Source organism: Solanum verrucosum, unplaced genomic scaffold (assembly GCF_900185275.1).
Source record: "Solanum verrucosum unplaced genomic scaffold, falcon-dt-bn FXZP01000284.1, whole genome shotgun sequence".
Taxonomy (NCBI): Eukaryota; Viridiplantae; Streptophyta; class Magnoliopsida; order Solanales; family Solanaceae; genus Solanum; species Solanum verrucosum.
In genome coordinates, this window is record NW_026019936.1 from 2,321,007 (window position 1) to 2,348,415 (window position 27,409).

Below are 27,409 nucleotides of genomic sequence, written 5' to 3' on the forward strand. Positions count from 1 at the left end.
TTTCACTGAATATGAATATAATAGTTTTAAAAAAATTGAACCAAGAAAATTGGCACTCTTTCTCATATTTTGTGTTTACGAATCTTATCGAATATATATTTAAGGTTTCGAGTAATAATTTGACTTTAAATCACAATTTATGCCGCCATGTACACGTGTATGGCTACAAAATTGAATGAGTTTTTAATTTGTTAGGCTAAAAATAAGTGATTTTTCAAATGTCTCTCTAAAACAAAGAAAAAGAAAATAACAACAAATTCATTAAAGATTTGACGTTGATATTCAATAAAAGATGGAAATTATAATATACAAAGAGAAAAACTTCACGTATATTGATGTTGACCGGGACTCTTGAAATAACGATAAAATTATTTTCCTATAATTTATTGGTTATGAATCGAGCCGTAAAAGCAGTCATAATTATTTGTATTAGAGTAGATTGTTTACATCATATCTTTTGTAAAATCAAAATTAGTTGTATACAATAAATGCAATATGGTTTGGCCTTTCCTTCGACCCTGCATAAATCTACACACTAGTGACACAATGGTGCAACGATAATAGTTATTGTTATGCGAGCATAAGATCATAACTTCAAGTCGTGAAAACAATCTTTTGCAAAAGTACAAAATTATATAATCTAGCCCTTCTCCGAACCCCACACATAAACGAACGAAGCTAGCCTTTGATGCACAAGTAGCAATAATATAATTTTTATACCAAAATCTATTTGAGTAGAGTATAAGAATGTAAGAATTTTTTACATTATCAGATATGACATTGTTAAAGTGACAAGAATATTAAACTGGTTAAAAGTTTAAATTTAGAATTTGAAGTTAAATAATATGAATTCTTGAAATTGTGAAAGAAGGAAAAAAAACAATTTAGAAGGGTTGAATGGTAAATACGTACTCGCTCGGGTGTTTACTCCAAATCAATGAAAGCTACCATCGTTAAGTGATTTAATAAAGTAAGAATATACAATAATTAATGATTTTTTTTTAGAAATAGCAAACATAGGTGACATAATAAGGCTCTATAACTATAGTTTCAATAATTGCGCTCCATAACTATAGTTTTGTTGCTATGGAGGCTGCGGTTTGTATTTTTTTGCTTGTTTGTATATTTCACTTGCAAATACACAAATACGGTAAGTATATACAAATTTTGTATTTATACATTTAGAAATTTTTAAGAACTTCATTTGTATATTTCGCTTGCCAATATACAAACAGAGTAATTTATTATGAATTTTTCATAAACCACATACAAATAGCTAAGGTAAGCATATACAAAATTCTAAATTTATACAATCAGGAACCAAATATACAAATTCTGAATTTATACAAAATCAAGCGAATAGCAAGAAGTGGGAAAATTGTAGCCGCGAATTATATTTTTCTTAAACTGTATCTATAGTACCTAATATAGGCTAAATGTTTGCTATTCTGTATAATTTTCCCTTTTTTTCATTGGGCTTACTTTAAGACATGATGTTGATTCAAATAGCCAAAAGTTTATAGGATGACCACATTTGGCAGAAATGACACAAACATTGCTAAACAAGATTACTTATTCCAAGAATTATTCTTTGTACACAAATTTGTAATCTTTGCGCAAGATTCACAACATACTCTACACTAAGCATACATCACTTATCTAAGAAAAATGTAGTAGAGACCACAAGAATTGTATACGATACGCGAAAACGACGGTAAAGAGAGGCCCTTTTAAACGAACCTCGAATAGTCTAACAACTCAGCATGATCACTCAAATTCATGTTTATTCAATCAACGTTGGGAAGTAGAACTGCAAGTGTTCGTTTACACTGATTCTACGACAACAATAAGAAACACATAAGTGGTTCGGGGCAGTATCGTTAACTGCTGAGCACTGTAGAGGAGAAGGAAGTCTAAAACTTGACAAACTCTTCACTTCTGCCAAAACACAGTGCAAACAACCACAACACACTTTTTTGAATTTTCAAGAAAGACCGATTACCTTTCCAGTAGACGTGTCAATGTCAATCTCGTAGAAACAAGGCCTCGTAGGCAAACCAGGCATTGTGCTCATTGTTCCAACAAGAGGATAAATGAATCCCGCGCCAATGCTTGCTCTAACGTCCCTGATGGGCAGGATGAATCCACTAGGAGCGCCCTTCTTCCCGGCATCATGTGAAAATGAATATTGTGTTTTCGCCATGCAAATTGGCAGATTTGTAAAACCTTGTTTGGTATACATCTCAATCTGTTTCTCAGCCTAATAGCAAAAGATATCAAAGTCCTTGTTAATAATATTGACCAAAAGTATGTAACTATGCTTTCAACCTATAATGCTTGGACTTCTCCAAAATGTTGTAGGGTGCATGTTGGTTCCTCCAAAAGTAGAGCATTTTTGGAGCATCCAATACGGGTACAACAGCATCTTTGGAGAGCCCACACAACATAGCTTTCAACAATATCAAAGTTTTCTATCAGACTATAAACTACAGAACAATCCAGTGTTATCAAAGGTGCGCTTAAGCCCTAAAGCGAGGCTCAAAACGTGTTGAGCATTTTACCTCACTTAATGTGCTTTTCAATGTCGTCATAAAGGTTCTAAGACATACTTTTCCTTGCCAATGAACCTCTTATGTAGAGGCAACACTAAACAATTGATTTTTACTTGATGGATTTTTTTTTCAATTTCTTTGTTCATCTATTTGTTAGTCATGCTTATAATTATCAAGTCTTGGACTAAACATATATATCTTTGCATCTTTTTATCCTTTTGCGCCTTTTTTCATTAAATTCCACGCTTTATTTGCACATAAAGCCCCAATGAACCTTGGAACTTTTTAGCACTTTTTGCTTTTGATAACACTGGAGCAATCTCAAATGGGTCAGATGATCAGTGATAGTTTCACTGTTGTGATTAACATAAAAGGAGCATTCATCAAACGCTAAGCCACACACTGGCTGCCGCTTATTCTATATGCTTATGGGGAAAAAGGATCACCACTCTTATCTTTGATTTTATTTAGATTCATAAGCTTGACCCAGTCCTACCAACTCAAGGAACAAGTAGCAGATAACAGGCCTTACAAAGCAAAGCATCTACGAAATGTAAACTTAACTCTCACATCTGTAGCAACTATAAGAGATGTCAAACAGCAAATTGCTTTTTTGAATTTGTGTATGTACGTAGAACAACAACAACAAAATACCCAGTGTAATCCCACAAATGGGGTATGGAAAGGGTAGTGTGTACGCGGGCCTTGCCCCTACCTTAAAAAGGTAGAGAGGTTGTTTCCTATAGACTGTCAGCTCAAAATAATGTTTACGTAATAAAGAGAGACAAAAAACATCAGAAAGAAAGTGCAGTAATAGGCATGAGCAATAGAACAATATACCTCTTCAGAGTACTCTACTCCATCAGCACCATATGATTTTGCTATTGCCTCTATTTTATCTTTGATACCTATATCCAGCGGGTACAGGAATTTTAGTGACTGTGTTGCATTCTCACAGGCCTTCTGAACTGCGATTCCGAGGTCCACCTGAATAAACGATTCCAGCTTATCAGTATTTCAGATTAGCAACTAGTAAATGCCGTAGCAGAACGGTCAACAGAACACATTTACATGTTTTTTCATGTTATTGTTCAAATAAGGATGGAGGATTGAAACAACTTAGAAATTCTCAAACGGTCATATCCTCATTACATCACATAAACTCATGCCGAAGTACGAGAATCTTCAATCTAATAAACTAGACCCTAACGAATATAAAACTTTCAATTGATTTACACTCCATAACCACAAAGATCTATGAGGCGTGGCTAGATAAGAACCGATAGTACTTAGTTCCAATTCCAAAGTTGTTCCAGTATGTAGTACAAAGCTTCTGACTTACCTTCTTTTTGTTCATTCTGAGATAATAACAATTAGTGCGACCATTATGACAAACAAAATTAGCTTCAAGCTCTGCTATAACAAAAACAATGGACCGCCAATCATGCATACGTTATTGGCTCTATAATCGATTTGTTAGGATATTTAGTAAGTCCCGAACAAAGTATTCTGCAGAAATGTATATTGTCAATTTGGATAAAGGCTTCTCTTCTCTGAATATTTTGAGGTTTTTAGCATGTATTCTGGTTTGAATTAAACAATCTTTTCAGTTATGTTTCTCGGACTCTATAAAAATGCCAACGGGTGCTTGTCAGATTCTTCAAAAGTAGTGTACTTTTGGAGAATCCGACACGGGTGCAGCATCGAAAGTGAAGAGTCCGTGCAACTTAGCTTTTCAGACATTTTTTTTTTGTTTTTTTAATTTTTGTGTGTATGTGCAGGAGGGTAGGGAAAGGAGCATTAATCAACGGAGGTCCAATACTACATGGAAGACTTACCGCTCCTTTGCCACCATGGGCATGATGAGTACAAATTACAGAATCAAATGCTCCTGCAGCTAATGCAGCATTTTTAACTGCATTTAGTTCTGCTTCAGTATCAGTTGAGAATGCATTGACGGCAACCACAACATTTACGCCATAAGCTTTTGTATTTGAAATATGCCTAGCCAGATTCACACAACCAGCTTCCACTAGTCCGAGATTCTCAGTTACATAGGCCTTGTCGAGAGGCCTTCCAGCTGTGACTTGAGGTCCTCCACCATGCATTTTAAGGGCTCTTACTGTGGCCACAATAACAGCGCACTGTGGTTTCAAGCCACTATATCGACATTTGATGTTCATAAACTTCTCTGTCCCAATATCAGAACCAAAGCCAGCCTCTGTGACCACAAAGCCACCAGGTCCTACGAGCTTTAATGCAATCTTGTCAGCAACAATAGATGAATTTCCATGAGCAATATTTGCAAACGGACCAGCATGAACAAGAACAGGGGTGCCCTCAAGAGTCTGCATAAGAGTAGGATTAATGGCATCTTTCATCAAAACAGTCAAAGCGCCTCCAACCCCAAGATCATCAGCTGTAACTGGATCACCGGCCTTGCTATTCCCGACTACCATTTTTCCCAGCCTCTCTCGCATATCAGCTAGTGATGTCGTGAGGGCTAGAACTGCCATTATTTCACTAGCAACTGAAATATCAAATGCTGTCTCCCGCACCATCCCCTTCTCTTCAGGTCCCTGACCTATGGTAATTTTTCTCAAAAACCTATCGTTGACATCCATGACTCTTCTCCATGTGACGGAAGCAGGATCTATATCTAGCCTAGCAAATTTACTGCTCTCTTCAGGAGTAAGGTCTTCGGGGGCCGTCTTATCAATACCAAGTTTCTTCAAACGCCTAAACATAATGTCACAGAACTTCCGTTTACCTTCTTTATTTGGCGGGCATAACCTGTTAAAGAGAGCCTTGTCAGACTGCGTAGATTCATGGAAGATTCGTGTATCAATCGCAGCAGCCAAAAGGTTATTTGCTGCTGTTATTGCATGAATATCTCCTGTTAGGTGAAGATTGAACTCATCCATTGGTATCACTTGACTGTAACCACCTCCTGCAGCACCACCCTTGATTCCGAATGTTGGTCCTTGTGATGGTTGGCGGACACATGTCACAACCTTAGAGCACCAGGTGGAAAGGAAACTGGTCAGAGAAAAAAATAGACAGCAAATATAGGAGGCAAATGCTGACATGGATGATGACTTTTTATCAAATAACATGACAACAATAACCGTGCGTTATGATAAAATAAACAAATGCATGGACATCATTTGGTCAGCTGCTCAGCTATAAGTTACTGGTTTAACTTTAGCTAAGAATACAATCCTGAATGTATACAAGATAGACTTGATATCTAGGTGGGGTTTTACAGTCTCTAAGAAACTAAGGACAAAAGAGGACGATATATGCGAGCGATTCAGCAAAAAGCAATAACCAACTATTTCCTCTGTCCAAGATTTCTCTTCTAATCGCATTATATTCCATGGGGGAGAGAGGGCCAGGTAGTACCAATATAGCCAAAAAGTACATCTTTAATTGGATTAGTAAACAAGATTCTATCAAAATACAAGACAATGAAGACTCTGACTCGAATAACAGAATCTAAATCTTGATTCAGAGACCTTTAATTTGATTATCTATCCAACTTCTCAATGTATTTTTCAACTTCTCTCTGATGTCCATCAAAATCAAGTAATATAACCACATTTCTTCATTTATCTATTATCCTTCTTTATAAATTCAAATGACAGCAGATATTAGTTTACAAGCATATATTAGCTTAAAGTTAAGACACAGATAACTCTTCATTTTCTCTAAGTAGGTGAGACGGACATCCTATCGAGAATTTGAAGTTACCTTTTTATCAAGGAAAGCTCCCAAAGCCTGGCAAAGACCAACTGTGGTAGTAGACTTCCCTTCTCCAAGAGGAGTTGGAGTTATTCCTCCAACCACCACATAATACCCATCCTCACTTCCTCCAATCTCATCAAGCACGGATAACAGCACCTAGAATCACAATAAATTCGACATATCAGATCACCAACTATAAAAGAAAAGCCAATATATTAATATACACAAAGCGGATTTCACATCACATTCATGAGTATAACACTTCATTATAGTTTAAGGAACTCAATTTTGAAAAACTGCAAAATCAAAGTACCTGAAGAGTAATAATCACTCATCAACAAAAAGTAGTATTACAACATATGAATGATCCTTCCCATCTGTCCTAGCCTTGAAATTAGTCGAGGTGCCCAAAGATGGCCCGGACACCACGGTAATCAAGAAAAAACATATGAATGCTCCTAAACAATTCATATTTACATTGGCCAAGACTAGTTGGTATCATGTCATTGACTACACACCGGTGGAGAAGAAATAAACTTCTTTTGTTATTGAGAACATAAAAGGATGGTGCATCTCAATTACATTACTCTTCTATGTAAACCACGCAAAATCTAACAAATTATCAGCACTTACAAGCAGAAGAGTATAGCATAATAATACACCGGGGCAGAGCTACCCTTATTCGAGGGGAGTCAATTGACACCCCGCCATCGGAAAAAATACAGTGTAAAAAAGTCAAAAAGAATTATGTATATATACTACACATATGTTGAATTTTGTTGGCTTCTGTATGTTTAGTTCTTTATATTTTGAATCTCCTTAATGAAAATCCTAACTCTAGCACTGCCAATAAACATCTATTCTTCTAATCACCAATCAACATAGATAACCAAAATAATACAGCAGAGTACAAGTCAAAACACATTTTATCTCGATTCCAATTTTCTTCAACAAAGAAAGTAACTTTTCCAGATAATAACTATTAGTTAAGCGACCATATGAGAAACCAACTCGAATATATCTTTAACACATGAATCTACCTTCAATGGTAACATGTAAGAAAAGAAGAAAAAAAAGGTACTACCTTGGCTTTATACTTCCTATACAAATCATAATGGTGAGAGCTAAGATTGAGTTCTTGAGCAATCTCAGAATTATGAAGATGTCAAAAAAAATATGTATATATATATATATATATATATATATATATATATATATATATATATATATATATATGTTGAATCTTACTGGCTTCTTCATGTTTAGTTCTTTATATTTTGAATCTCCTTAACGAAAATCCTGACTCTACCACAGTCAATCAACATAGATTACCAAAGTAAACCAAAATAATACAACAGAGTGAGTACAAGCTGAAATCCAAGAAAGATCCTCAAAAAGTCACCTTTTTTTTCTTGATTCCAATTTTCTTTAACAAAGATACTAACTTTCCGAAATAATAACTATTAGTTAAGCGACCATCTAAGAAATTAACTCGAACATATCTTTAACACATGAATCTACATTTAAAAAGGTACTACCTTGGCTTTATATTTTCCATACAAATCATAATGCTGAGAGCTAAGATTGAGTTCTTGAGCAATCTCAGAAATATGAAGAGGTTGAACAGAGTTAGCAATATCTATATCTGCTGGAACAGGAGATACAATTTCAAGTTTCCTTGTTGTCTTTCCCATGATATCTTTTACACCCTTTTTTACCCCTTTACTAAAAACTTCAAAATCTTGATTTTTCCTTCAATGGGTGTTTCCAAGATTGGATTTTTAGATCAGAAAATGGTTCAAAATGAAGAAAAAAAACAGTCCAAAGTTAATTATTGGCAAAGGGTGTGTGAGAAAAAGAAAAAAAAAAGAGTAGTTGGCTTTGTTGAAGAGATGTTGACGCTTTAGCTTAGATAATCCTAATTTTGAGGCCTTTCTTGAAAAGAACTTTATCTAATGTGTGATGCATTGAACTTTGTGCCATCCAGCATAGATTTTTGTGGCAGATTTGAGTTTTAGGCCGACAATTAGGGGGTGGGTGAGCGTGGGGGTGGGGGAGAAATTAGTACTCCCTCCGTCCCATTTTATATGTCATTCTTTTTTATAAATAGTTGGTCCATAATATTATCAATACATAAATTATTATATTGTTTCTTTTTTATCCTTGTGAGTTATTAGACTTGAAAATATACATTTGACCAACTTAGAAAAGTTAAATAAATGATCCATGTTCATTGAAAAGAACAATATGTTAATTTATGCATTTATTTTATGAAATGACAAGTATTATGGACCAATTATTTATAGAAAAGGATGACATATAAAATGGGACGGAGGGAGTAATATTATTTGTGTAATTTTTAAAAATTTTGTTGATACCTTATTCGATACGTATAAGACCTGATTAAATTTGAATTCATGCATTGCAGAACACGTTTTCGAGGGTATCTTTTCACTCACATAGACTTGAGTATATGTACACTTAACACACGAATTTTGTGCAAGTTGCAAAAGAAAAATCGGGAAAAGTTATTTGGAATTCCATTAAAAAAATTGGCATTTTAGGTCTAATGTCTCATCGAATTTCTCCCAATATATGAAGAGTTAGAATGCGCATAACCCGTCAAATTGAAGGTTTATAAGTCTAGTTTCCAATGCACTAAATTATTGATCCATACGACTTCAGAATAAATAGATATTCACATTTTCGTGAGACTGCACATGTGCCTTGATGCGGGTCCTCTAGCCCCTCAGTCGGTGGTCCTGGTCCTCCTTGCTCCTAAGTCGGTGGTCATTTATAATATATATTCAATTATTGTTTGTTTCAATTTATATGATATAAATTAATTATAAGAAAATTATGTTTAAAAAAATCTATTAAAATATGTCTATGTTACTATAAAAACATGTGATAAAGGTAGAATGTTTGATTGTATTGTTTTCCGTTCAATTTATATGATGTAATTTGATTAAGCATAACGTTTGAAAAAAGAAAGACTTTATTAACATATTGAGAAATCATAAATATTAACATGTTGAGAAATCATAAATTTAAAATCTTAAATCTATTTTCATATTTGGCTGACAATAAAGTACGCATTAAAGTTAAAATGGAACAATTAAGAATTATGATAAAATAGATATGATTTCTTCATTCTTAATAAAACATTTTTGAGAATGAAAATTTTTAATTAGTCCTACACAATATAAATCCAAAGTTAATAGGTAATAATATATCAAAATACTTGTTGCAACTACCAGGATTTATTTTTTTATTCAATAGATTAAAGAATAATAATAGTAGCTATTTTTTAAATAAATTATTTGCATTGAGATTGATGAACATATATTATTCCCACTTTACTGGTAAATTTAAATATGTTAAAAAAAAGTCCATCTTGAAGATTCTCTTTCAAAATATTAATTTAAAATTATCCACTTTCATTTTTCACTCACGAGTAGGGGTGTTCACAGGTTGGTTTTGATCGGTTATTGGTCAAAACCAAAAACCAACTTAATCGGTTTTAAAATTATCAAAATCAAACCAAACCAAATATAATATACATTTATCAGTATGGTTGTTTTCGATTTTGGTTTGGTTCGGTTATTCGGTTATTAACCATACATAAAAATAAAAGAAACAATTCATTCAAAACGTGAAAAAAGTGACAACAATCCATTCAAACGAAAAAATAGTTAGAATGACTGACATTACAGGACTTTGGATCATTGAATTTACTGAATAAAACTTCAAAATTCACTATTTTGGCATAGAAGTTAGAGACAATGACATTTGTAGTCCCACAATGAATTTCCATAGACACTCATATACATGAAACCAATAAGAAAAATGTTCTCACCTTGGACATTTTTTCTTTCATAAGTAAATTATAAATAAATTTTGATGAAACATATATAAAATCTTTAATATTGTTTATGAATATAATATATTATGTATGTTTAATAATAAAATTTATGTATATAACTTGTTGGTTCGGTTCGGTTCGGTTATTTCTTCGATTTTTTTCGAACAAAACCATAACCAAACCAAATACTATCGGTTCTTAACAACCTGAAACCAAAATCCAAATTAAATCGGTTCATTTAATCGGTTTGGTTTGGTTTTTCGATTTGGATCGGTTTTTATCCAAACCATAAACACCCCTACTCACGAGACAGATTTTTTAATTTATTTTCAAAATTTAAATTCGAAATTTATGATTAAAAATGAAAAACTATACCTATCTGTCTATTAAAAATGAAAGAATTATAACCTCTTGCTCCAAATACAAACACCATCTTTTTATTTGAAATCTTTTTTCGTAATAAAGAGAATTTTTTTTTATTTTTTCTGAAGTAAAGACGGTTGAATAACGACCATTGATGAGGGACCGTTGAATTTAAGGGAATAAAGTGTAGCTGGATGCAAATACGTAAAGTAAGATGAAGTTCACATGTTAATAAATGATTGTACTAGTCGATTTTGGACAAAAAGTGCGATTAATTGAATCCATATTTTCTTTATAAGACAAAAAACAATGATTTATATTAAATGGATTAATATAAATAAATACTTTATGTTAACTATTTCCAAAGCCAAGAAATAATAATTATAAAAGTTTAATTAAGTGGAGATGCGGGGTATCGATCCCCGTGCCTCTCGCATGCTAAGCGAGCGCTCTACCATCTGAGCTACATCCCCTTTTGTATACTATATAGTTTTTAACTATAATTAATGATTTTACCTTCTTCAAAAAATTAAAACTCCCTATATTGTAAAATATGAGATTATTTTATTTTACGTTTAATTATGAGTATTGATTCATCCAAAGTTTTTCTTACCCCACTATTTGTATTAAAATAGTGGAAATTATCTTTATCTATGTCATCCTACATACCAAACGACCCCTTAGAGTGATACAAATAAAAAATATATACGTTTTCTAATAAGCGGTTCAAAAAAAGAGAGACATACTATTGAAGAACCTTATGTCAAAGTCAAGAGTTGAGCACCTTTCTGATAAACCGGACAAAATTCTTAACATATAATATATATTTTAACAAACTCTCGAGGAGCACTCACAATCTTAGAGTTGGAGGTAGAGGGTCCCAACGTCATTTTAATGAACCATCAAGTTTCTGAAGGTATTGATGTACAGTTAGAAAAAATGCAAAATGGGAACCAGCTAACGATCAAAAAGAGAGCACGTTGTCATGAGACTTTCTTGATAATCGTGGTGTAGGAATCAACTTGCGCGAACAACATGTTATCGGGAGACTTGTCATGTTAGTGTTCCAAACCTTTGATCTTGTCGAGATAGTTCTGCATTTGCTGCTGAACCTCTGGTGTAAGGCGAGCTCCGGCCATCGACTTGTACTGTTGAAATTTGAATTCATCACATTTCAAAGCTGCAGCTCTACATGCCCTGATACTACCTGGGAGGAGAAAATGTAAAAGTACTGTGTTATATTTGCTGCAAAGTAAACCCATCAATGATATAAGGTCTCGGGTTGTGATGGGATGATTAGAAGTCTCGGGTTCTAGCCCTGAAAATGGAAATAATCCTGGTAGAGAGAAATTCCTCCTTTAATGGGCCTCAAATAGCGGGAATCTGGATTAGTCAGGACCCCCAAAGTGGTACCGGACAGGCGGACACCAGGTAGGAAACCCAATGAACAATGTTAAAATGATTTCAAAAGAGAACGTTTGTATTGCCCTAAGGCTATGTTGCTTGGACTCTTCAAAAATGTCGATGGATCCATGTCGGATTCTCCAAAAGTAGTGTATTTTTGAAGAATCCAACACGGGTGTGGCATCATTTTTTAAGGTCCCGAGCAACATAGCTCTAAGACACGTTTTTTTGACACTACAACTCACCACTTAGGTCTAGCAGGTTGAACACCACGGGGCAACTTCCTATACTCCTGACCATGGTTATTGAAGCCCAAACTTTTTGATACTCCTCCCGCGATGCTCGTATGATACAAAGTTTTGTAATTGGATTCACATACTTCACTGCACAAAATATGAACTTTTGAACCTGCGCCAAGATTTCCACAAAGAGGAAAACAGAGGCAAAAGCCGTGCTCAAAAATATAACTTAAACTAATCAAACTCACCTTGAAATGAATTTGCTGATGAGGCGATGCCACACTCACCAAAGTTTGTAAGAATGACGTCCCTGATGGCTTTGGTCAAGTTGAATTGAGTGATTACGATGGGCTCATCTGATGCAGTCGCTTTATTTGGATCCAAATAAACCTCCATAACCAAGTATCTATTCTTAAATCCCACCATGATCTTCTTTTACCTAATGAACGACAGTTTAAATAACATAATACACATCAGAGTAAGCTCTGGAGTAACAGAAACTTCCAAAGAAAATCAACAGATAAAATGCATTGGTTAAGAATATGTAACTTCCTACAATTGTATAACAAAAATAGGCATGTATATAATCTTTTCGGGATGAAACATCCATGGCAGAAGTAGGATCGGTTGCTTCTATAAGCTATAGTCTATATATGCAATTCCAAATCACCTTGTTAGCATAAAGTGAATTCACACGCTTAAATTGAATATAATCACGATCAAAATGCATGATGGATTAGCATAGTCAAAATTGGATTATTATTTTTTACAAATGTGCAATAGCACAACAACAACAGCATACCCCGTGTAATCCACCAAGTAGGGTCTGGGGAGGGTAGGATGTACGCAGAGAGGTTAGGTTGTTTCAGAAAGACCCTCAGCTCAAAACAAAAGTAACATAAACAAACAATGAATAACCATAAGTAAATAACATTGAGGTTTAAACTAAAAGGAAAAATAAAATCCATGCATCAAACAAGAAACAATCTAAACTGAAGTGACAAGACTTTTCATGTTCACCAAAACACTCAAGTTCACACGTGTAATATATCTATTTGACGACAAACATAATACCATTTACAAAATGGTAAACATCATCAATTCAAAAGAAATCTCAAAAAGCAGATTCATAACGTCTAATTTCAACCTAAATCATCAATTTAAGGACCGCAATAGGCACAGAATAAAATAAAAAATGAGCAATAAGGATAGAATTAAGAAACTGACTTTCTATTTGTTCGATTCTAGGTGTGATTTCAACACCCAAAAATGGTTAAAAGAACAACGCTTCTGGTTTGATAGACAACAGGTGGCAGTTATGCGGTAGCTGGTTTTGAAGACCAAGTTATGATCAATGTGGAGGCTGAATGGATCGAGAAGGTCATGTGATGGGTAAAGAGAATAGCTAGTTATGGTGATTAGAGGTTAAGGTTCTATTAGTTTATGTGGAAAGGAGTAGAAAAAGATGAGAGGAGGCAGAGGCTGATCAAGGATTTGGAGATACCGGGTGCCAAATTGCTTTGAACAGAGACTCGGTGCTATGTTCATGGTCCAAATAAGGTATACCTTCAGTCAGTTTGATCTATTTCAGACAACGGTTTGAGTAATTCCTCTTCTCTCTAAATATCTTATTCTTCGATTTTAGTGTTACATGTTGTTTCCTTTACTTCAGTTATCGTACATTCTGTTGTTGTTGCTACGTATTCTTTTCTTAACTGTTTCTAGCATGACATCTACACTTACTATATTTGCTTAATTACTTGAGCAAAGGACCTATCAGAAACAGCATCTTAACCTTTATAAGGTAGGGGTAAGACTGTGTACACACCACCCTCCCCAAACCCCATTTGATATGTTGTTGTTTGGGTTATTCATCTTCTCAATTAATATATTCAAATCGATCAATAGGAAAAAGGTGATGATAACTATGATAATCTAGCAAAGTATAAACTTTCACAATAATACATCTTCTCTTTGTCTTATTCTTCGATTTTAGTGTTACCTGTTGTTTCCTTTACTTCAGCTATCGTACATTTTGTTGTTGCTACGTATTTTTTTCTTAATTGTTTCTAGCATGACTTCTTCACTTACTATATTTGTTTTACTTGAGCAAACGGCCTATCGGAAACAACATTTTAACCTTCCTAAGGCCGGGGTAAGACTGCGTACACACCACCCTCCCCAAACCCCACTCGATATATTGTTGTTTGGGTTATTCATCTTCTCAATTAATATATTCAAATCGATTCTAGCAAAGTATAAACTTTCACAAAAATACATCATCCATTACCCCATTCTTACGGCAGCTCAAGCTACAAACCAAATCGTAACAAGATAAAATAGCTCGGATTTATGGCAATTCAAAGAGCTCGGATTCAAATCGAGCTCTCTTATTGAGAATACTAAAAAAAAAAAAAAAAAACTAGGTTTCTGTGAGGAAGACCAAATAATTTTCACCTGCAGAAAATTTAAGTACGTAAAAATCAAGTTTTTGGTGTAACTCGAGCAACTTACTGAAATTCGGTGATGGAAGAAACACGACCCACGGCGGGGGAAGTAGCGGCAGCACTGCGGCAGCCCGGCGGAGGGCAGCAGCGGAGGTTTTTGATTTTTTTTATTTTTATTTTTGTTTGAAGGGGAAGGAATAACATTGGCTAATGCATTGCCCTTAGAAATTTGTCTACTAACTTTCTTTAAACATTTTGTTCGGTGATTACTTATTGTTTCATAATATATCACATTATTATGTTTTACGAAATAACGCTACAAATTGGACTAATTAATGTAACTATTTACTCAAATTGGACTTAATCCAAACTAGTTATTCTTAATGAGACGCATTAAAATACAATTATCCTTGATATCATCGGAGTATATATATAGTTGAATTAATCACAGCATAACTTGAATTCAAACCAAACGACCCCTAATGGTATTAAGGAGTAACTGAATAGTGTTTTCACTGAAGCACTTTTTTTTCTTCTTTGATATCATCAGTATCAAGTAGGGGTGTCAAAAATGAACTCAAACATAGGTAACCCGCCCAAAATTTAAAGGGTCGGGATCAAGATAATTTGAATTGGGTTCAATCTCAACCCATTCAAGTCTAACTCATTTTAAGATAATCTTCAATTAAGCCCAATTCAATTTCCAATTTCAACTCGTTTTAAAACTCTTTGCTAAGATATGTTCTTATATTAAAGTTATGAATTATTATCTATTTAACATCTTTAGGATTTATCTATTCATTTATTATTATTTTTTAAAAAAATCTTGAGCGAAAATTCGAATTGTGATTATAAAAGTTAAATATCACTATGTTAAAATTATTGAGATTAATCGAGTCAAATTGGGCGGGTCAAGACCCACCCCGTTTTTTAGCCCATTTGAGCCCAAAGTAAACTTGGACGGGTCAAGACCCAGCCCAATTTCTATCTCAACACATTTAAATATCTCCAATTTCAATCCAACCCGCCCATTTGACACCCTTAGTATCAAGCATCAATTTAGCTAGTTTTCATTGAATCACTACTCCTTCCTCCTTGATACCATCAGAATATATATAAACTCTGATGGTATCAAACAGTAATTGAAGAGTTTTTTTCACTAAAATACTGCATGTCCCTCCTTGATACCATCGGAGTATATATATATATATATATATACTCCGATGGTATCAAAGAGTAATTGAGTAGAGTTTTCACTGAAGCGCTGTTTTTTCTCTTTGATACCATTAGAGTGTATATATACTTTGATGGTATCAAGCATCAATTTAGCTAGTTTTCACTGAAATCACTACCTCTTCCTCCTTGATATCATTTGAGTATATATAAACTCTAACGGTATCAAGCAAACAGTTTTTTCACTGAAGCACTACATGTCCCTTATTGATATCACCGGAGTATATATATACATTCTAATGGTATCAAGAAGTAACAGAGTAGTATTTTGACAATTTACGTTCTCATGATGAATTGTAGCAGTAAATCGACAGGATTGTATTTCTTTAATTCAAAATAGACTTTCACGCCTATGTTATTCATAATTCTCAGTGATGGAAATCTGTGTGAAAGTGCATATTTGATTTCAAAATTACTTGTAGCAATATCCTTCTATAGTTGTGTTGCTATTTTTTCAACCAGATCTGTGAAATTAGAAGTTGAATTGACTAAAATTGCATCAACGTGATAACTATTGTAGTGGTTGTTTGAATCACAAGTTCTATTGTGATGCACTCAAATTATAACGTTATCCATCACCGAAATTCGCGTAGAAGGTAGTTTGGGGAAGAAGAAGACAACTTTGGAAAAGAATGAGGCAAAATTCACATGAGTAGTTTTGCGCTGAATTATTAAAAAGGGGGTATAAATGGGGTATCAACTTGTAAATAGTTTCGTTTTTTGGGGTACAAGTGTTATTTTTCCTTGTTTTAATGAATACAATGTTTGACTAAATTGTATCATTTTTTGTCGTTATATAATGTCACACATCTATAATTTGATGATAAACCTACAAGAAAATTAAAATATCGGGTAGAGCTATTATGAAAAGGTAGGGTAAAAAATAAAATAGAATTATTAAATAATAAGTAAAGATAAAATGAGTTGAAAATGTTAAGGTAACGAAATGATCGCACAAATCGATCGTTACATAAAATGAGTCTTTTCGTTGTTACCTCACGATGGATTTAGACGATATAATACAGTAAATTTAAGTAACAATCAAAATAAACATTGTATTTAAACCAACAATGCAATATAACGGATAACAGCTATTCGAACAAGGTGTTAGACACTCAAATTACGATTTGTTGCAATCGATCACAAACACATGATAGAATATACTTAGCAAAATCTATTAGCAAGTTTAAGATTAGAAATTGAGGTTGAAATTTTATGCATATTTCATAAATAAGTGGTCTTAAATTCTATGACCAAACATCTACTTACTTCTATATATACGTATCAAATTTTTATCGAACTTTGGAGGTGATGGTGCACGACTAACCTAATAACTTTTGACCCCCTAAAAGTTAGTTTGGTAAGGAAATAGTAAGGGCTCACTTTAGGTTAAAATCAAAATATTGAAGGGAAAATGTAGAACAAACATTAATTTATAACCATGTACAAAATTATTAATCACTTATAAGATAATTACCTATGCATTACTTAATTATCATTTTATTTAGGGATAAGGGTCTGAAAAATATCTCAACTTTGATCGATTTTGCTGTTGCGATACTAAACTTTCATGAGGACCTATTACCTCCCTAGACTATTTAATACCGGATTTTAAACATATATATTTGCCCACGTGGACATAAAATATAATGCAAAATTATAAATAGTAATGTGTCCACGTGGGCACATATATACCTTTAAAATACACTATTAAATAGTTCAGGGGGTAAAAAATACGGTATTAAATAGTCTAGGGAGGTAATAGGTCCTTATGAAATGTTAGTATCACAACAGCAAATCCGATCAAGGGTATTTTTCAGATTCTTATCCCTTTTATTTAAAATTGGTAACTAACTAAGCGGGTATTTGGCCAGATTATGGAGTAGATTCTAAAAAAAAAATTCTTTTAACAATTTGTATAGCCATTAATTTTGAAAACAGTCTTTAACAAATTTTCATGTTCTACAAAATAATTTTGGGGACTTCACTTACAAAATTGTTTTTTTTTTAAAGTTCAAGTAAAAATGTATATTTAAATACAATTTTTAAGTTTTAAAAATTTAGATTTTTAAAATATATGGTCAAATGGAAGCTAATTTTATTTCACTCTGTTTGGACGTGATTTGAAATCAGATTGATTAGAAGTTAAAGTTTTGTTTGGACATACAATTTGAATTTCTTAAGTTATGTTTTTTTTTTCATAAACATGAAAACACCACAAGTTATTAATAATTATAAAAAAATTCTCTAATTCTTATGCAATCTACCAAATGAGCAAACTATAATTCATACCATCTTACCAATTTACATCTTAAAAATTGAACCTACTGTTTGAAAACCTGATATTTGTAATCATAATTTTGAAATTAAAATTCTATTTAGCTTGTATTTGAACATGTGATATGAAGTCATGATTTCAAATCAACGTTCAAACATGTGATTTGAAATTCTGATTTGAAATCAAATTCTCCAAACAACATAATTTGATATTTCAAAGCATGATCTCAATTAATTTTTTTTAAATGTAATTGTTGACTATAAGTTTAATTTATATATATATATATATATATATATTATCATTTTAAAGTTTGCAAAAAAAAAAAAAAAGACGCATGCTCAGCATGAAAAAAATAATTATATCGTGAAAGAATTATATTAAAGAATAGTTAGTTACTACTATTATTGATTTATGCATCCTTATAAAATTGTGTATGTTTGAAATCTTATAATCGCAAATATTTATTTATAAAAGAACACAAAATATGAAAATCTTATAATCACAAATATTTGTTTATAAAAGAACACAAAATATACAATTTATCAACGCGACACAGTAAAATATTTTGGTATCTTATTTAAAATTATAGTTTGCTCATTTTCATAGAATTATATAAAAATTAGAGAAATTTTGATAATTTTCACAATTTATGACATTTTCATAAAAATAATCATCCAAACTTCAACTTCAAATAGAATCTAATTTTAAATCACTATTTTTCATGTCCAAACAGGACCTTAAAGTAGCACTACAAATATGAACACTTGATAAATCTTTCATCCATTGATACATATTTATGAAGCAACAAAAACTCCAAAGAGTAGAAGAAAAAGAAATTTGAGAGAGAAGTAAAACCCTAGTTTTTCTTTCAATTACAAAGCCCCAATTCACCACCACCGCTGCTCGCCGGCCAGTTTTCCGGTCAGGTTCATTTTTTGAATTTTTTTTATATATATGTTTTTCAATGCTATGTAAGATTTTCATTTTAGATTGCCATGTGAAATTTTGTTTTGTGTGTGGAATTGATTTTGTATAATAATTTTATTTATTTTTTGTGTCTGTGTATATGCCCTTGTTCTGTGTTCTGAGAATTTGTGTTAGAGATATGAAAAAAGTTTTAAATTGATAATGATTATGTATGGTTACTATTAGAAATGGAAATAGCCTTTGTGTGTGTCTCTACGAGGTACGGGTAAGCTCTGTGTACAGTGGGGTGTGTTGTTGTTGTGATTTTGTAGTTATGTTGAGGTGATTCACTTGGTTTTAGAAGATCTAAATCCCGGTATTACTATTCGGAATAGTTAGATTTCCGACTTTGTTGCTAGTGGGAGGTGACATGTATCTAGTGGAATTAATTGAGGTGTGCGAAAGCTGGTTTGAAGACCACGGTTATCATAACAAAAATAAAGAATAGTAGCTTTCCCCCTTTTGAGTTTTGATGAGTACTTGAATTTTTTTTTTTTTTTTTTTTTTTTGTATGCTCTTGTTATGTGTTCTGAGAATGAGTTTGAGATATGAAAAATGTTTAAAATTGGTAATGATTATGTGTAATTACTATTTGAAACAACCGATCTCTCTCTACGAACTATGAGTAGGGGTAAGGTTTGTATACACTGGCGTATGTTGTTGTTGTTGTGTGATTATGTGTAATGATGTTGAAATGATTCACTTGGTTTTAGAATATCTAAATCCTAGTATTACTATTCGGAATAGTTAGCTCTCCAACTTTGATGTTGGTGGGAGGTGACAGGCATCCCGTGGAATTAGTCGAAGTGAGTGAAAAGATGGCCCCGACACCTCAGTCTTCCCCCTTTGAATTTTGATGAGTATTTGAATTGTATATGATGATAAGCTTCTTGAATCTACCTTCAATCAACAGAAGAAGAAGAAGAAGAAAATTGAATCTGATCTTGCATAAAAAAATCTTGTCATTCGGTGTTAGGTGTTGCATCTGCTTGCGCAAATTCTGCCTGTTGTGTTGTGTTGCTTCACGGAATCTCAAAAGATGACAAAGAGAGCGGCAATGTCGTCTTCTGCTGTGTCGGTTCGTGATAACGTGATCAATTTGGAAGGTATTTAATCTCTTGATAAGTATGAATGATGGCATCATGTTCGTTCAGAATCTTTGTCGTTTACCTAAAAGATTTGTTTACTATTATTTCAGTTTGTGAAAGATCAATCCGTTCAGAAGGTGAATCTCTCAATAAGTTGGATGATGATACACTCGTTCAAATTCTTTGCGGTTTACCCCTTAAAGATGCGGCAAGAACGAGTGTCCTTTCACGTAGATGGAGGCACTTATGGCGCCGTTCACTCATATCTCCGTTGAATAATATGTAAATTTCCATCAAGAACCGAATGCTAGTACTGTGACCCGTAAAGTGAGTATTCTTGCATAAATTTTCTAGTCCTTTTTTAAACTCAAGCTTATTCCTAGTTCTATGGATGATTAGATTTATTTTACCATCAAGAAGCAAGTCAAGAGCTTGTTTTACAGCTCCAATTGAGAAACAATTTATTCCGTTGATGAAGTGCTTTTATTTATTTGTCGTTTCATAAGTTTTCTCGTTTACATGTTAACAAGGAAGAAATCGAAACCTTTTTTATCAAATCTGCATTATCTGGAACGTTCACGCATAGGTGATATGTCTCCGAAGAATTGAAAGTAAACGACACATCACTGTCCTTTTGGAGTTTGATGTGTGCTTTTACATTCACAGAGTTACTTTGTTGTATTCAATTTCTAAGCATTCCATTGTAGGGCTATAGTCTTTTAACATGTATAGTGATATCAAGGCTCATTCTCAGCTCATAAAGCTTGTCTCGGAGTGATTGTGGTCAAGCTTGATTTTGACTGGTTCTACTATTTTCAAGTGCTCGAATTTGACACAACGATGCAAATTAAGTACTATAGACTTTCTTTCATCCTTGGTTAGCGTATTTCCCTTGATATATTTAAAATCGTTGTGTGGAAAAGAAAGAGAATCGTAGTGTATCTAAATTTTAACCTATATATGTCGATTGTCAAGATATACTCCCTGTAAATACGTATTTAACGGATTCTTTTTTGCCATCACATTGCAGTGAATCTTGAGATGATGTTTATAAAACAGATGTTGTGAAGATAATAGAGAAAGCAGAGGAAGATAGCAAAGTTACCTTTAGGTGATTTACATGAAAATGTTCATAGCTAAAATATTTTAGATACTTTTTGTTGTTCTTTGGTTCATACCAAAGATGTTCTTTTTTTCTTTTCTTCACCCCCCCCCCCCCACCCCAAAACCCCCTTTTAAGTTAATGTGACATTTGGTTTATGGAATTGCATGAAAAATAATCAGAAGTGTTCATCCAACTTCTGATTTTTTCTTTGCAAAACATAGAAGGAAATGCATATTTGTCATCCTACAAATAGAGCTTCTTTGTTGTCTTTTCCCTTTCTTGAAGTGGACGTTAACGTCGTGTGATTTACAAGAATGACCTTGGAGGAGGTCGATGTCTGAACTTTTGACCTCGCGGACAAAACTTCTAATCTTGAAGCTTTGCCCGCGCCAAGGTCATTGAGGTGTAACTTATTGGTAAACGACACATAAAAGAATACTTGAGCCTAGAATCTATCGGAAACAACCTCTCTATCTTTATGAGGTAGGGGTAAGGTCTGTATGTGTTCTACCCTCCCGAGACCTCACTTGTGGAATAATACAAAAGACATGTTTCTTCAATAAACAACATTTCTTCATAAAAAGGAAAGGAACTTAGTCTACCAATTGAAGTAGATTCCAAATCTCAAATTCATTTTCAAGAAAGGCATAAAAGATTGCAACATAAAGTAGTATATATAATAAGGTCCTAATAGACCTAAAAACTCACAACTTAATTGTCTTTTTTACAATCTTGAGTAAATTAATCTCTGTGAAATGGAAAATATGAGATTCAAAGCTGAAACTGTGACAAGCAGTAAATTAAAAGGAACAACATGGGAAGATGTTGATGTTGGTGATATTGCAATGATTTCTATTTCTTATGGAAGAATAGTTAGCCATCTCCAATTTTTATATGTCAAAGATGGAAAATTTTCTCCTTCAGTGAGACATGGTGATCTTATAGAAAATCTTGAAATTGTAAGTTTCACTTTTATATGTTTCGTGTCGTGTCTTCTTTATTGCCGTATTTACTTTTCCAAAAATGTGTCAATGGTCTGTCGGAAACAGTCCTTCTACCTCCGTGAGGTAGGAATAAAGTATGCATACCCCATGGCCCATATCATGGGATTTACTTAGCATGTTGTTGTTATTGTTGTTGTTGTACGTATCAATGGTCTATCTGCTCCACGAGGTAAGGGTAAGACGTGAGTGCATTCTGTTATCCTCCTCAGATTCCACTGTAGGATTCACTTGGTATGCTGTTGTAATTTCTTATGTTTTGTTGAAGCAAAACTATTTTGTATAAAATGAGTGACTTAATTGCTTTTTGTACTAATGAATCTTACATAAACTAAGGTATATATGAAATTGTCAATTAAATAATCACCAATTTGTTTGCTCCAATGGAGATTTTGTTCTTCATTAAACATGGTTTGCCTTGATTTAAATTGACTCTCAAAAAAAAAAAAGTTTGTTGTTACATTATGATTTCATTATCTATGATTGAGTCGTAAATTTTTTTGAATAGGATATACGCTACATCTCAATCAAGTTTATTTTGGTATCTTTTTTAGTTGCTCGAGAAAAATTAGGAGATTTCTATAAGAGATACATGATTCATTCTACTATTGATTAGTAATGTATCAACAATGTTCATCGAGAATTCAGATAGTCGATAACAACTCACTTAAAACTCAATCATAATTGATGATTTTTACTCTTGATACAATAACATGTCTTGGTCCATTTAAGGATCATACCAACATTCTTAGGTTAATTTCACATGTGGTCACTAAATTGTTTTATTAGTAAAAATAAGAAATTATTTCTCAAGTCACTAAATCCACAATAGATACACAATCTTACTTTTCATACAATAACATGTCTGGTATGTAAGTTGATGTCACATGTGGTCATCGAACTTTACCCGTTATATAAGTAGAGTCACAAAACTATCTTTGTATCATTAAAATCACTAAACTTTACCTGTTATATACAAAACTAACCCCAAACATTTAATTTTATCTAACAATTTTTTTTTAAGAATTTTCAGATCAAGCTGGATTATCCATCTGAATATTTGATTGGAATAAATGGTCGACATGGAAAAGTTGGAACAGATGGAGTTTTGAAATCAATTACATTTGTGACAAATAAAAATTCATATGGACCATTTCCAAAAAATAAACCTACTTATATGGCAACTGAAGACACAGAATTTAATATAAATGCATTGGATTATGGTTGGCTCAATGGATTTCATGGCACAATTTATGGTAATCAACTTGAAAGTTTTGGAGTTTACATTAAACCAATGCCAATTATTACAACTCCAAAAAAAGATATTGATTATGAAAAAATTGATGTAATTGAGGGTTGAATGTGCAAATTGTAAAAGTTCATGTATGTACTTGTTATATAAATGATATAAAGATCTGTCGAGGTTCATGAAAAAAAGATATTTACTTTTCGTGTTAAGTCAAGAACTTTAGCACAATGTACTGTGTATGTGTAGACGAGTTTGAATGGGAGAAGAATAAAGCAGTATATCTTTTTATGTTGATTGAACAGATTCACACACTCTAAACAACCCCACACAAGCATCAATGGTTATTCTAAGACTCGAATTTGTACCCTATTGATCATACAAAGAGAATTTCAACTAAGGGTGCATTCAATACAAAGAGGAAAAAATAAGTGAATTTTTTTTACTTATTTTCATGTTCGATACATTAGCAAAATACATTATTCTAAAAACCTTCGTATATTCCAGACAAATACTATCGAAGGTGGGAGTGAAGGTAGAGAGTGTGAGGTGGTGAGGATGTACTATGTAGGCTTCAAGGGGGAGGTGGTGGTGGTGAAAATAAGGTATTGAATGGCGCAAATGACACAATCAATATGAAACTTGTTTTCCTTATTTCCACTAAGAAAGTCGTTTTTCTCATTTTTAAAGGATTTTATTTCGTACCAAAAATGAAAATATTTTCCTTCGTACCCAACACACACCATAAATCAAGTGAAGCAACCCAAACTAAGCAAAGCCCCAACTTATTCAAGACAAGAAGTAAGAATAACATCTAAAAAGACCAGGAAAAAGGAAACACACTAAAAGTGGAAAAATAAGTACATCTAAAAAATATTTAAGCCAACCGAACATAAAAAAATTGGAAACAGAAAATATTTTCCTCCGTACCAAACGCACCGAAAGTGGAAGATTAGGGGAAATGACTATTCAATCTTCTGCATTTGAATACTAAGAAAGAAAGAATCAATTGGATAATTTATAGACAACATCAAAGTGTAGAGGAAAAAAAAGATGAATCCTACACAAGTATGTCTATCTACTAGCTCAGATGCCCGTATTCAGCCATTGATACATATTTATGAAGCAACAAAAACTCTAAAGAGTAGAAGATGAAGAAATTTGAGAGAGAAGTAAAACCCTAGTTTTGCTTTCAATTACAAAGCCCCAAATCACCACCACCGCTGCTCGCCGGCCAGTTTTCCGGTCAGGTTCATTTTTTTTGTTTTTTTGAATTTATTTTTCAATGCTATGTAAGATTTTCATTTTAGATTGCCATGTGAAATTATTATTTTTGTGTGGAATTGATTTTGTATAATAATTTTAATTATTTTTTTTTGTGTGTGTATATGCCCTTGTTCTGTGTTCTGAGAATTTGTGTTGGAGATATGAAAAAAGTTTAAAATTGATAATGATTATGTATGGTTACTATTAGAAATGGAAATAGCCTTCGGTGTGTCTCTACGATGTAGGGGTAAGCTCTGTGTACAATGGGGTGTGTTGTTGTGATGATTGTGTAGTTATGTTGAGGTGATTCACTTGGTTTTAGAAGATCTAAATCCCAGTATTACTATTCGGAATGGTTAGATTTCCAACTTTGTTGCTGGTGGGAGGTGACATGTATCTAGTGGAATTAATTGAGGTGTGCGGAAGCTGGTTTGAAGACCACGGTTATCATACCAAAAATAAAGAATAGTAGCTTTCCCCCTTTTGAATTTTGATGAGTACTTGATTTTATTTTATTTTTGTATGCTCTTGTTATGTGTTCTGAGAATGAGTTTGAGATATGAAAAATGTTTAAAATTGGTAATAATTATGTGTAATTACTATTTGAAACAACCGATCTATCTCTACGAGCTATGAGTAGGGGTAAGGTTTGTATACACTGGGGTATGTTGTTGTTGAAGTGATTCACTTGGTTTTAGAATATCTAAATCCTAGTATTACTATTCGGAATAGTTAGCTCTCCAACTTTGATGTTGGTGGGAGGTGACAGGCATCCCGTGGAATTAGTTGAAGTGAGTGAAAAGATGGCCCCGACACCTCGGTCTTCCCCCTTTGAATTTTGATGAGTATTTGAATTGTATATGATGATAAGCTTCTTGAATCTACCTTCAATCATCAGAAGAAGAAGAAGAAGAAAATTGAATCTGATCTTGCATAAAAAAATCTTGTCATTTGGTGTTAGGTGTTGCATCTGCTTGCGCAAATTCTGCCTGTTGTGTTGTGTTGCTTCATGGAATCTCAAAAGATGACAAAGAGAGCGGCAATGTCATCTTCTGCTGTGTCGGTTCGTGATAACGTGATCAATTTGGAAGGTATTTAATCTCTTGATAAGTATGAATGATGGCATCATGTTCGTTCAGAATCTTTGTCGTTTACCCCTAAAAGATTTGTTTACTATTATTTCAGTTTGTGAAAGATCAATCCGTTCAGAAGGTGAATCTCTCAATAAGTTGGATGATGATACACTCGTTCAAATTCTTTGCGGTTTACCCCTTAAAGATGCGGCAAGAACGAGTGTCCTTTCACGTAGATGGAGGCACTTATGGCGCCGTTCACTCATGCATCCGTTGAATAATATGTAAATTTCCATCAAGAACCGAATGCTAGTACTGTGACCCGTAAAGTGAGTATTCTTGCATAAATTTTCTAGTCCTTTTTTAAACTCAAGCTTATTCCTAGTTCTATGGATGATTAGATTTATTTTACCATCAAGAAGCAAGTCAAGAGCTTGTTTTACAGCTCCAATTGAGAAACAATTTATTCCGTTGATGAAGTGCTTTTATTTATTTGTCGTTTCATAAGTTTTCTCGTTTACATGTTAACAAGGAAGAAATCGAAACCTTTTTTATCAAATCTGCATTATCTGGAACGTTCACGCATAGGTGATATGTCTCCGAAGAATTGAAAGTAAACGACACATCACTGTCCTTTTGGAGTTTGATGTGTGCTTTTACATTCACAGAGTTACTTTGTTGTATTCAATTAAAGCATTCCATTGTAGGGCTATAGTCTTTTAACATGTATAGTGATATCAAGGCTCATTCTCAGCTCGTAAAGCTTGTCTCGGAGTGATTGTGGTCAAGCTTGATTTTGACTGGTTCTACTATTTTCAAGTGCTCGAATTTGACACAACGATGCAAATTAAGTACTATAGACTTTCTTTCATCCTTGGTTAGCGTATTTCCCTTGATATATTTAAAATCGTTGTGTGGAAAAGAAAGAGAATCGTAGTGTATCTAAATTTTAACCTATATATGTCGATTGTCAAGATATACTCCCTGTAAATACGTATTTAACGGATTCTTTTTTGCCATCACATTGCAGTGAATCTTGAGATGATGTTTATAAAACAGATGTTGTGAAGATAATAGAGAAAGCAGAGGAAGATAGCAAAGTTACCTTTAGGTGATTTACATGAAAATGTTCATAGCTAAAATATTTTAGATACTTTTTGTTGTTCTTTGGTTCATACCAAAGATGTTCTTTTTTTCTTTTCTTCACCCCCCCCCCCCCCCACCCCACCCCAAAACCCCCTTTTAAGTTAATGTGACATTTGGTTTATGGAATTGCATGAAAAATAATCAGAAGTGTTCATCCAACTTCTGAATTTTTCTTTGCAAAACATAGAAGGAAATGCATATTTGTCATCTTACAAATAGTGTTTCTTTGTTGTCTTTTCCCTTTCTTGAAGTGGACGTTAACGTTGTGTGATTTACAAGAATGACCTTGGAGGAGGTCGGTGTCTGAACTTTTGACCTCGCGGACAAAACTTCTAATCTTGAAGCTTTGCCCGAGCCAAGGTCATTGAGGTGTAATTTATTGGTAAACGA

The 27,409-nt window shown here is 33.4% G+C and overlaps 3 protein-coding genes, 1 long non-coding RNA gene and 1 other non-coding gene across 8 annotated transcripts; 2 read left to right on the forward strand and 3 right to left on the reverse strand.

Annotated features, from left to right (window-relative positions):
• Positions 1-1,767: 1,767 nt before the first annotated feature.
• On the reverse strand, positions 1,768-8,276 carry LOC125836070 (formate--tetrahydrofolate ligase). Of its 2 annotated transcripts, none has more exons than XM_049515158.1 (5): positions 7,838-8,276; positions 6,306-6,455; positions 4,391-5,566; positions 3,393-3,539; positions 1,768-2,260 (listed from the first exon to the last, which is right to left on the reverse strand). In XM_049515158.1, the coding sequence occupies exons 1-5, from the start codon at positions 7,991-7,993 to the stop codon at positions 1,985-1,987; spliced, it is 1,905 nt and encodes a 634-aa protein (XP_049371115.1). In that variant the 5' UTR covers positions 7,994-8,276; the 3' UTR covers positions 1,768-1,984. The 2 variants fall into 2 exon arrangements, with proteins under 2 accessions (XP_049371115.1, XP_049371118.1); XM_049515161.1 differs by lacking the exon at positions 7,838-8,276 and adding an exon at positions 7,384-7,459.
• A 2,651-nt stretch (positions 8,277-10,927) lies between these two features.
• On the reverse strand, positions 10,928-11,000 carry TRNAA-AGC (transfer RNA alanine (anticodon AGC)). Its single transcript has one exon. It is a non-coding gene; the product is annotated as a tRNA-Ala (tRNA).
• A 256-nt stretch (positions 11,001-11,256) lies between these two features.
• LOC125837248 (probable ribonuclease P/MRP protein subunit POP5) lies at positions 11,257-14,744 on the reverse strand. Its single transcript, XM_049516414.1, has 4 exons — positions 14,685-14,744; positions 12,419-12,609; positions 12,177-12,314; positions 11,257-11,734 (listed from the first exon to the last, which is right to left on the reverse strand). Exons 2-4 carry the CDS (start codon positions 12,594-12,596, stop codon positions 11,586-11,588), a joined length of 465 nt encoding a protein of 154 aa, XP_049372371.1. The 5' UTR covers positions 12,597-12,609; positions 14,685-14,744; the 3' UTR covers positions 11,257-11,585.
• Positions 14,745-18,947: 4,203 nt separating this feature from the next.
• On the forward strand, positions 18,948-27,089 carry LOC125836685 (uncharacterized). Of its 3 annotated transcripts, none has more exons than XR_007443462.1 (4): positions 18,948-19,049; positions 20,071-20,200; positions 25,986-26,202; positions 26,904-27,089. It is a non-coding gene; the product is annotated as an uncharacterized LOC125836685 (long non-coding RNA). The 3 variants fall into 3 exon arrangements; XR_007443464.1 differs by having other exon boundaries at positions 19,032-19,054; XR_007443463.1 differs by lacking the exons at positions 18,948-19,049; positions 20,071-20,200 and adding exons at positions 24,635-24,779; positions 25,762-25,891.
• Positions 22,043-23,683, forward strand: LOC125836677 (inactive protein RESTRICTED TEV MOVEMENT 1-like). Its single transcript, XM_049515888.1, has 2 exons — positions 22,043-22,246; positions 23,322-23,683. The coding sequence occupies exons 1-2, from the start codon at positions 22,043-22,045 to the stop codon at positions 23,646-23,648; spliced, it is 531 nt and encodes a 176-aa protein (XP_049371845.1). The 3' UTR covers positions 23,649-23,683.
• Positions 27,090-27,409: the final 320 nt, after the last annotated feature.

Coding starts and splice junctions, on each gene's coding strand:
- LOC125837248 (XM_049516414.1), bottom strand. CDS start 12,596: ATGGTGGGATTTAAGAATAGATACTTGGTTATGGAGGTTTATTTGGAT. Junction 12,315..12,418: donor ATCAGCAAATTCATTTCAAG/GTGAGTTTGATT, acceptor TATTTTGTGCAG/TGAAGTATGTGAATCCAATT. Junction 11,735..12,176: donor CAACCTGCTAGACCTAAGTG/GTGAGTTGTAGT, acceptor TTCTCCTCCCAG/GTAGTATCAGGGCATGTAGA.
- LOC125836677 (XM_049515888.1), top strand. CDS start 22,043: ATGGAAAATATGAGATTCAAAGCTGAAACTGTGACAAGCAGTAAATTA. Junction 22,247..23,321: donor TTATAGAAAATCTTGAAATT/GTAAGTTTCACT, acceptor AAGAATTTTCAG/ATCAAGCTGGATTATCCATC.
- LOC125836070 (XM_049515158.1), bottom strand. CDS start 7,993: ATGGGAAAGACAACAAGGAAACTTGAAATTGTATCTCCTGTTCCAGCA. Junction 5,567..6,305: donor GAGCTTTCCTTGATAAAAAG/GTAACTTCAAAT, acceptor TGGTGCTCTAAG/GTTGTGACATGTGTCCGCCA. Junction 2,261..3,392: donor GAGTAGAGTACTCTGAAGAG/GTATATTGTTCT, acceptor TTTTGCTATTAG/GCTGAGAAACAGATTGAGAT.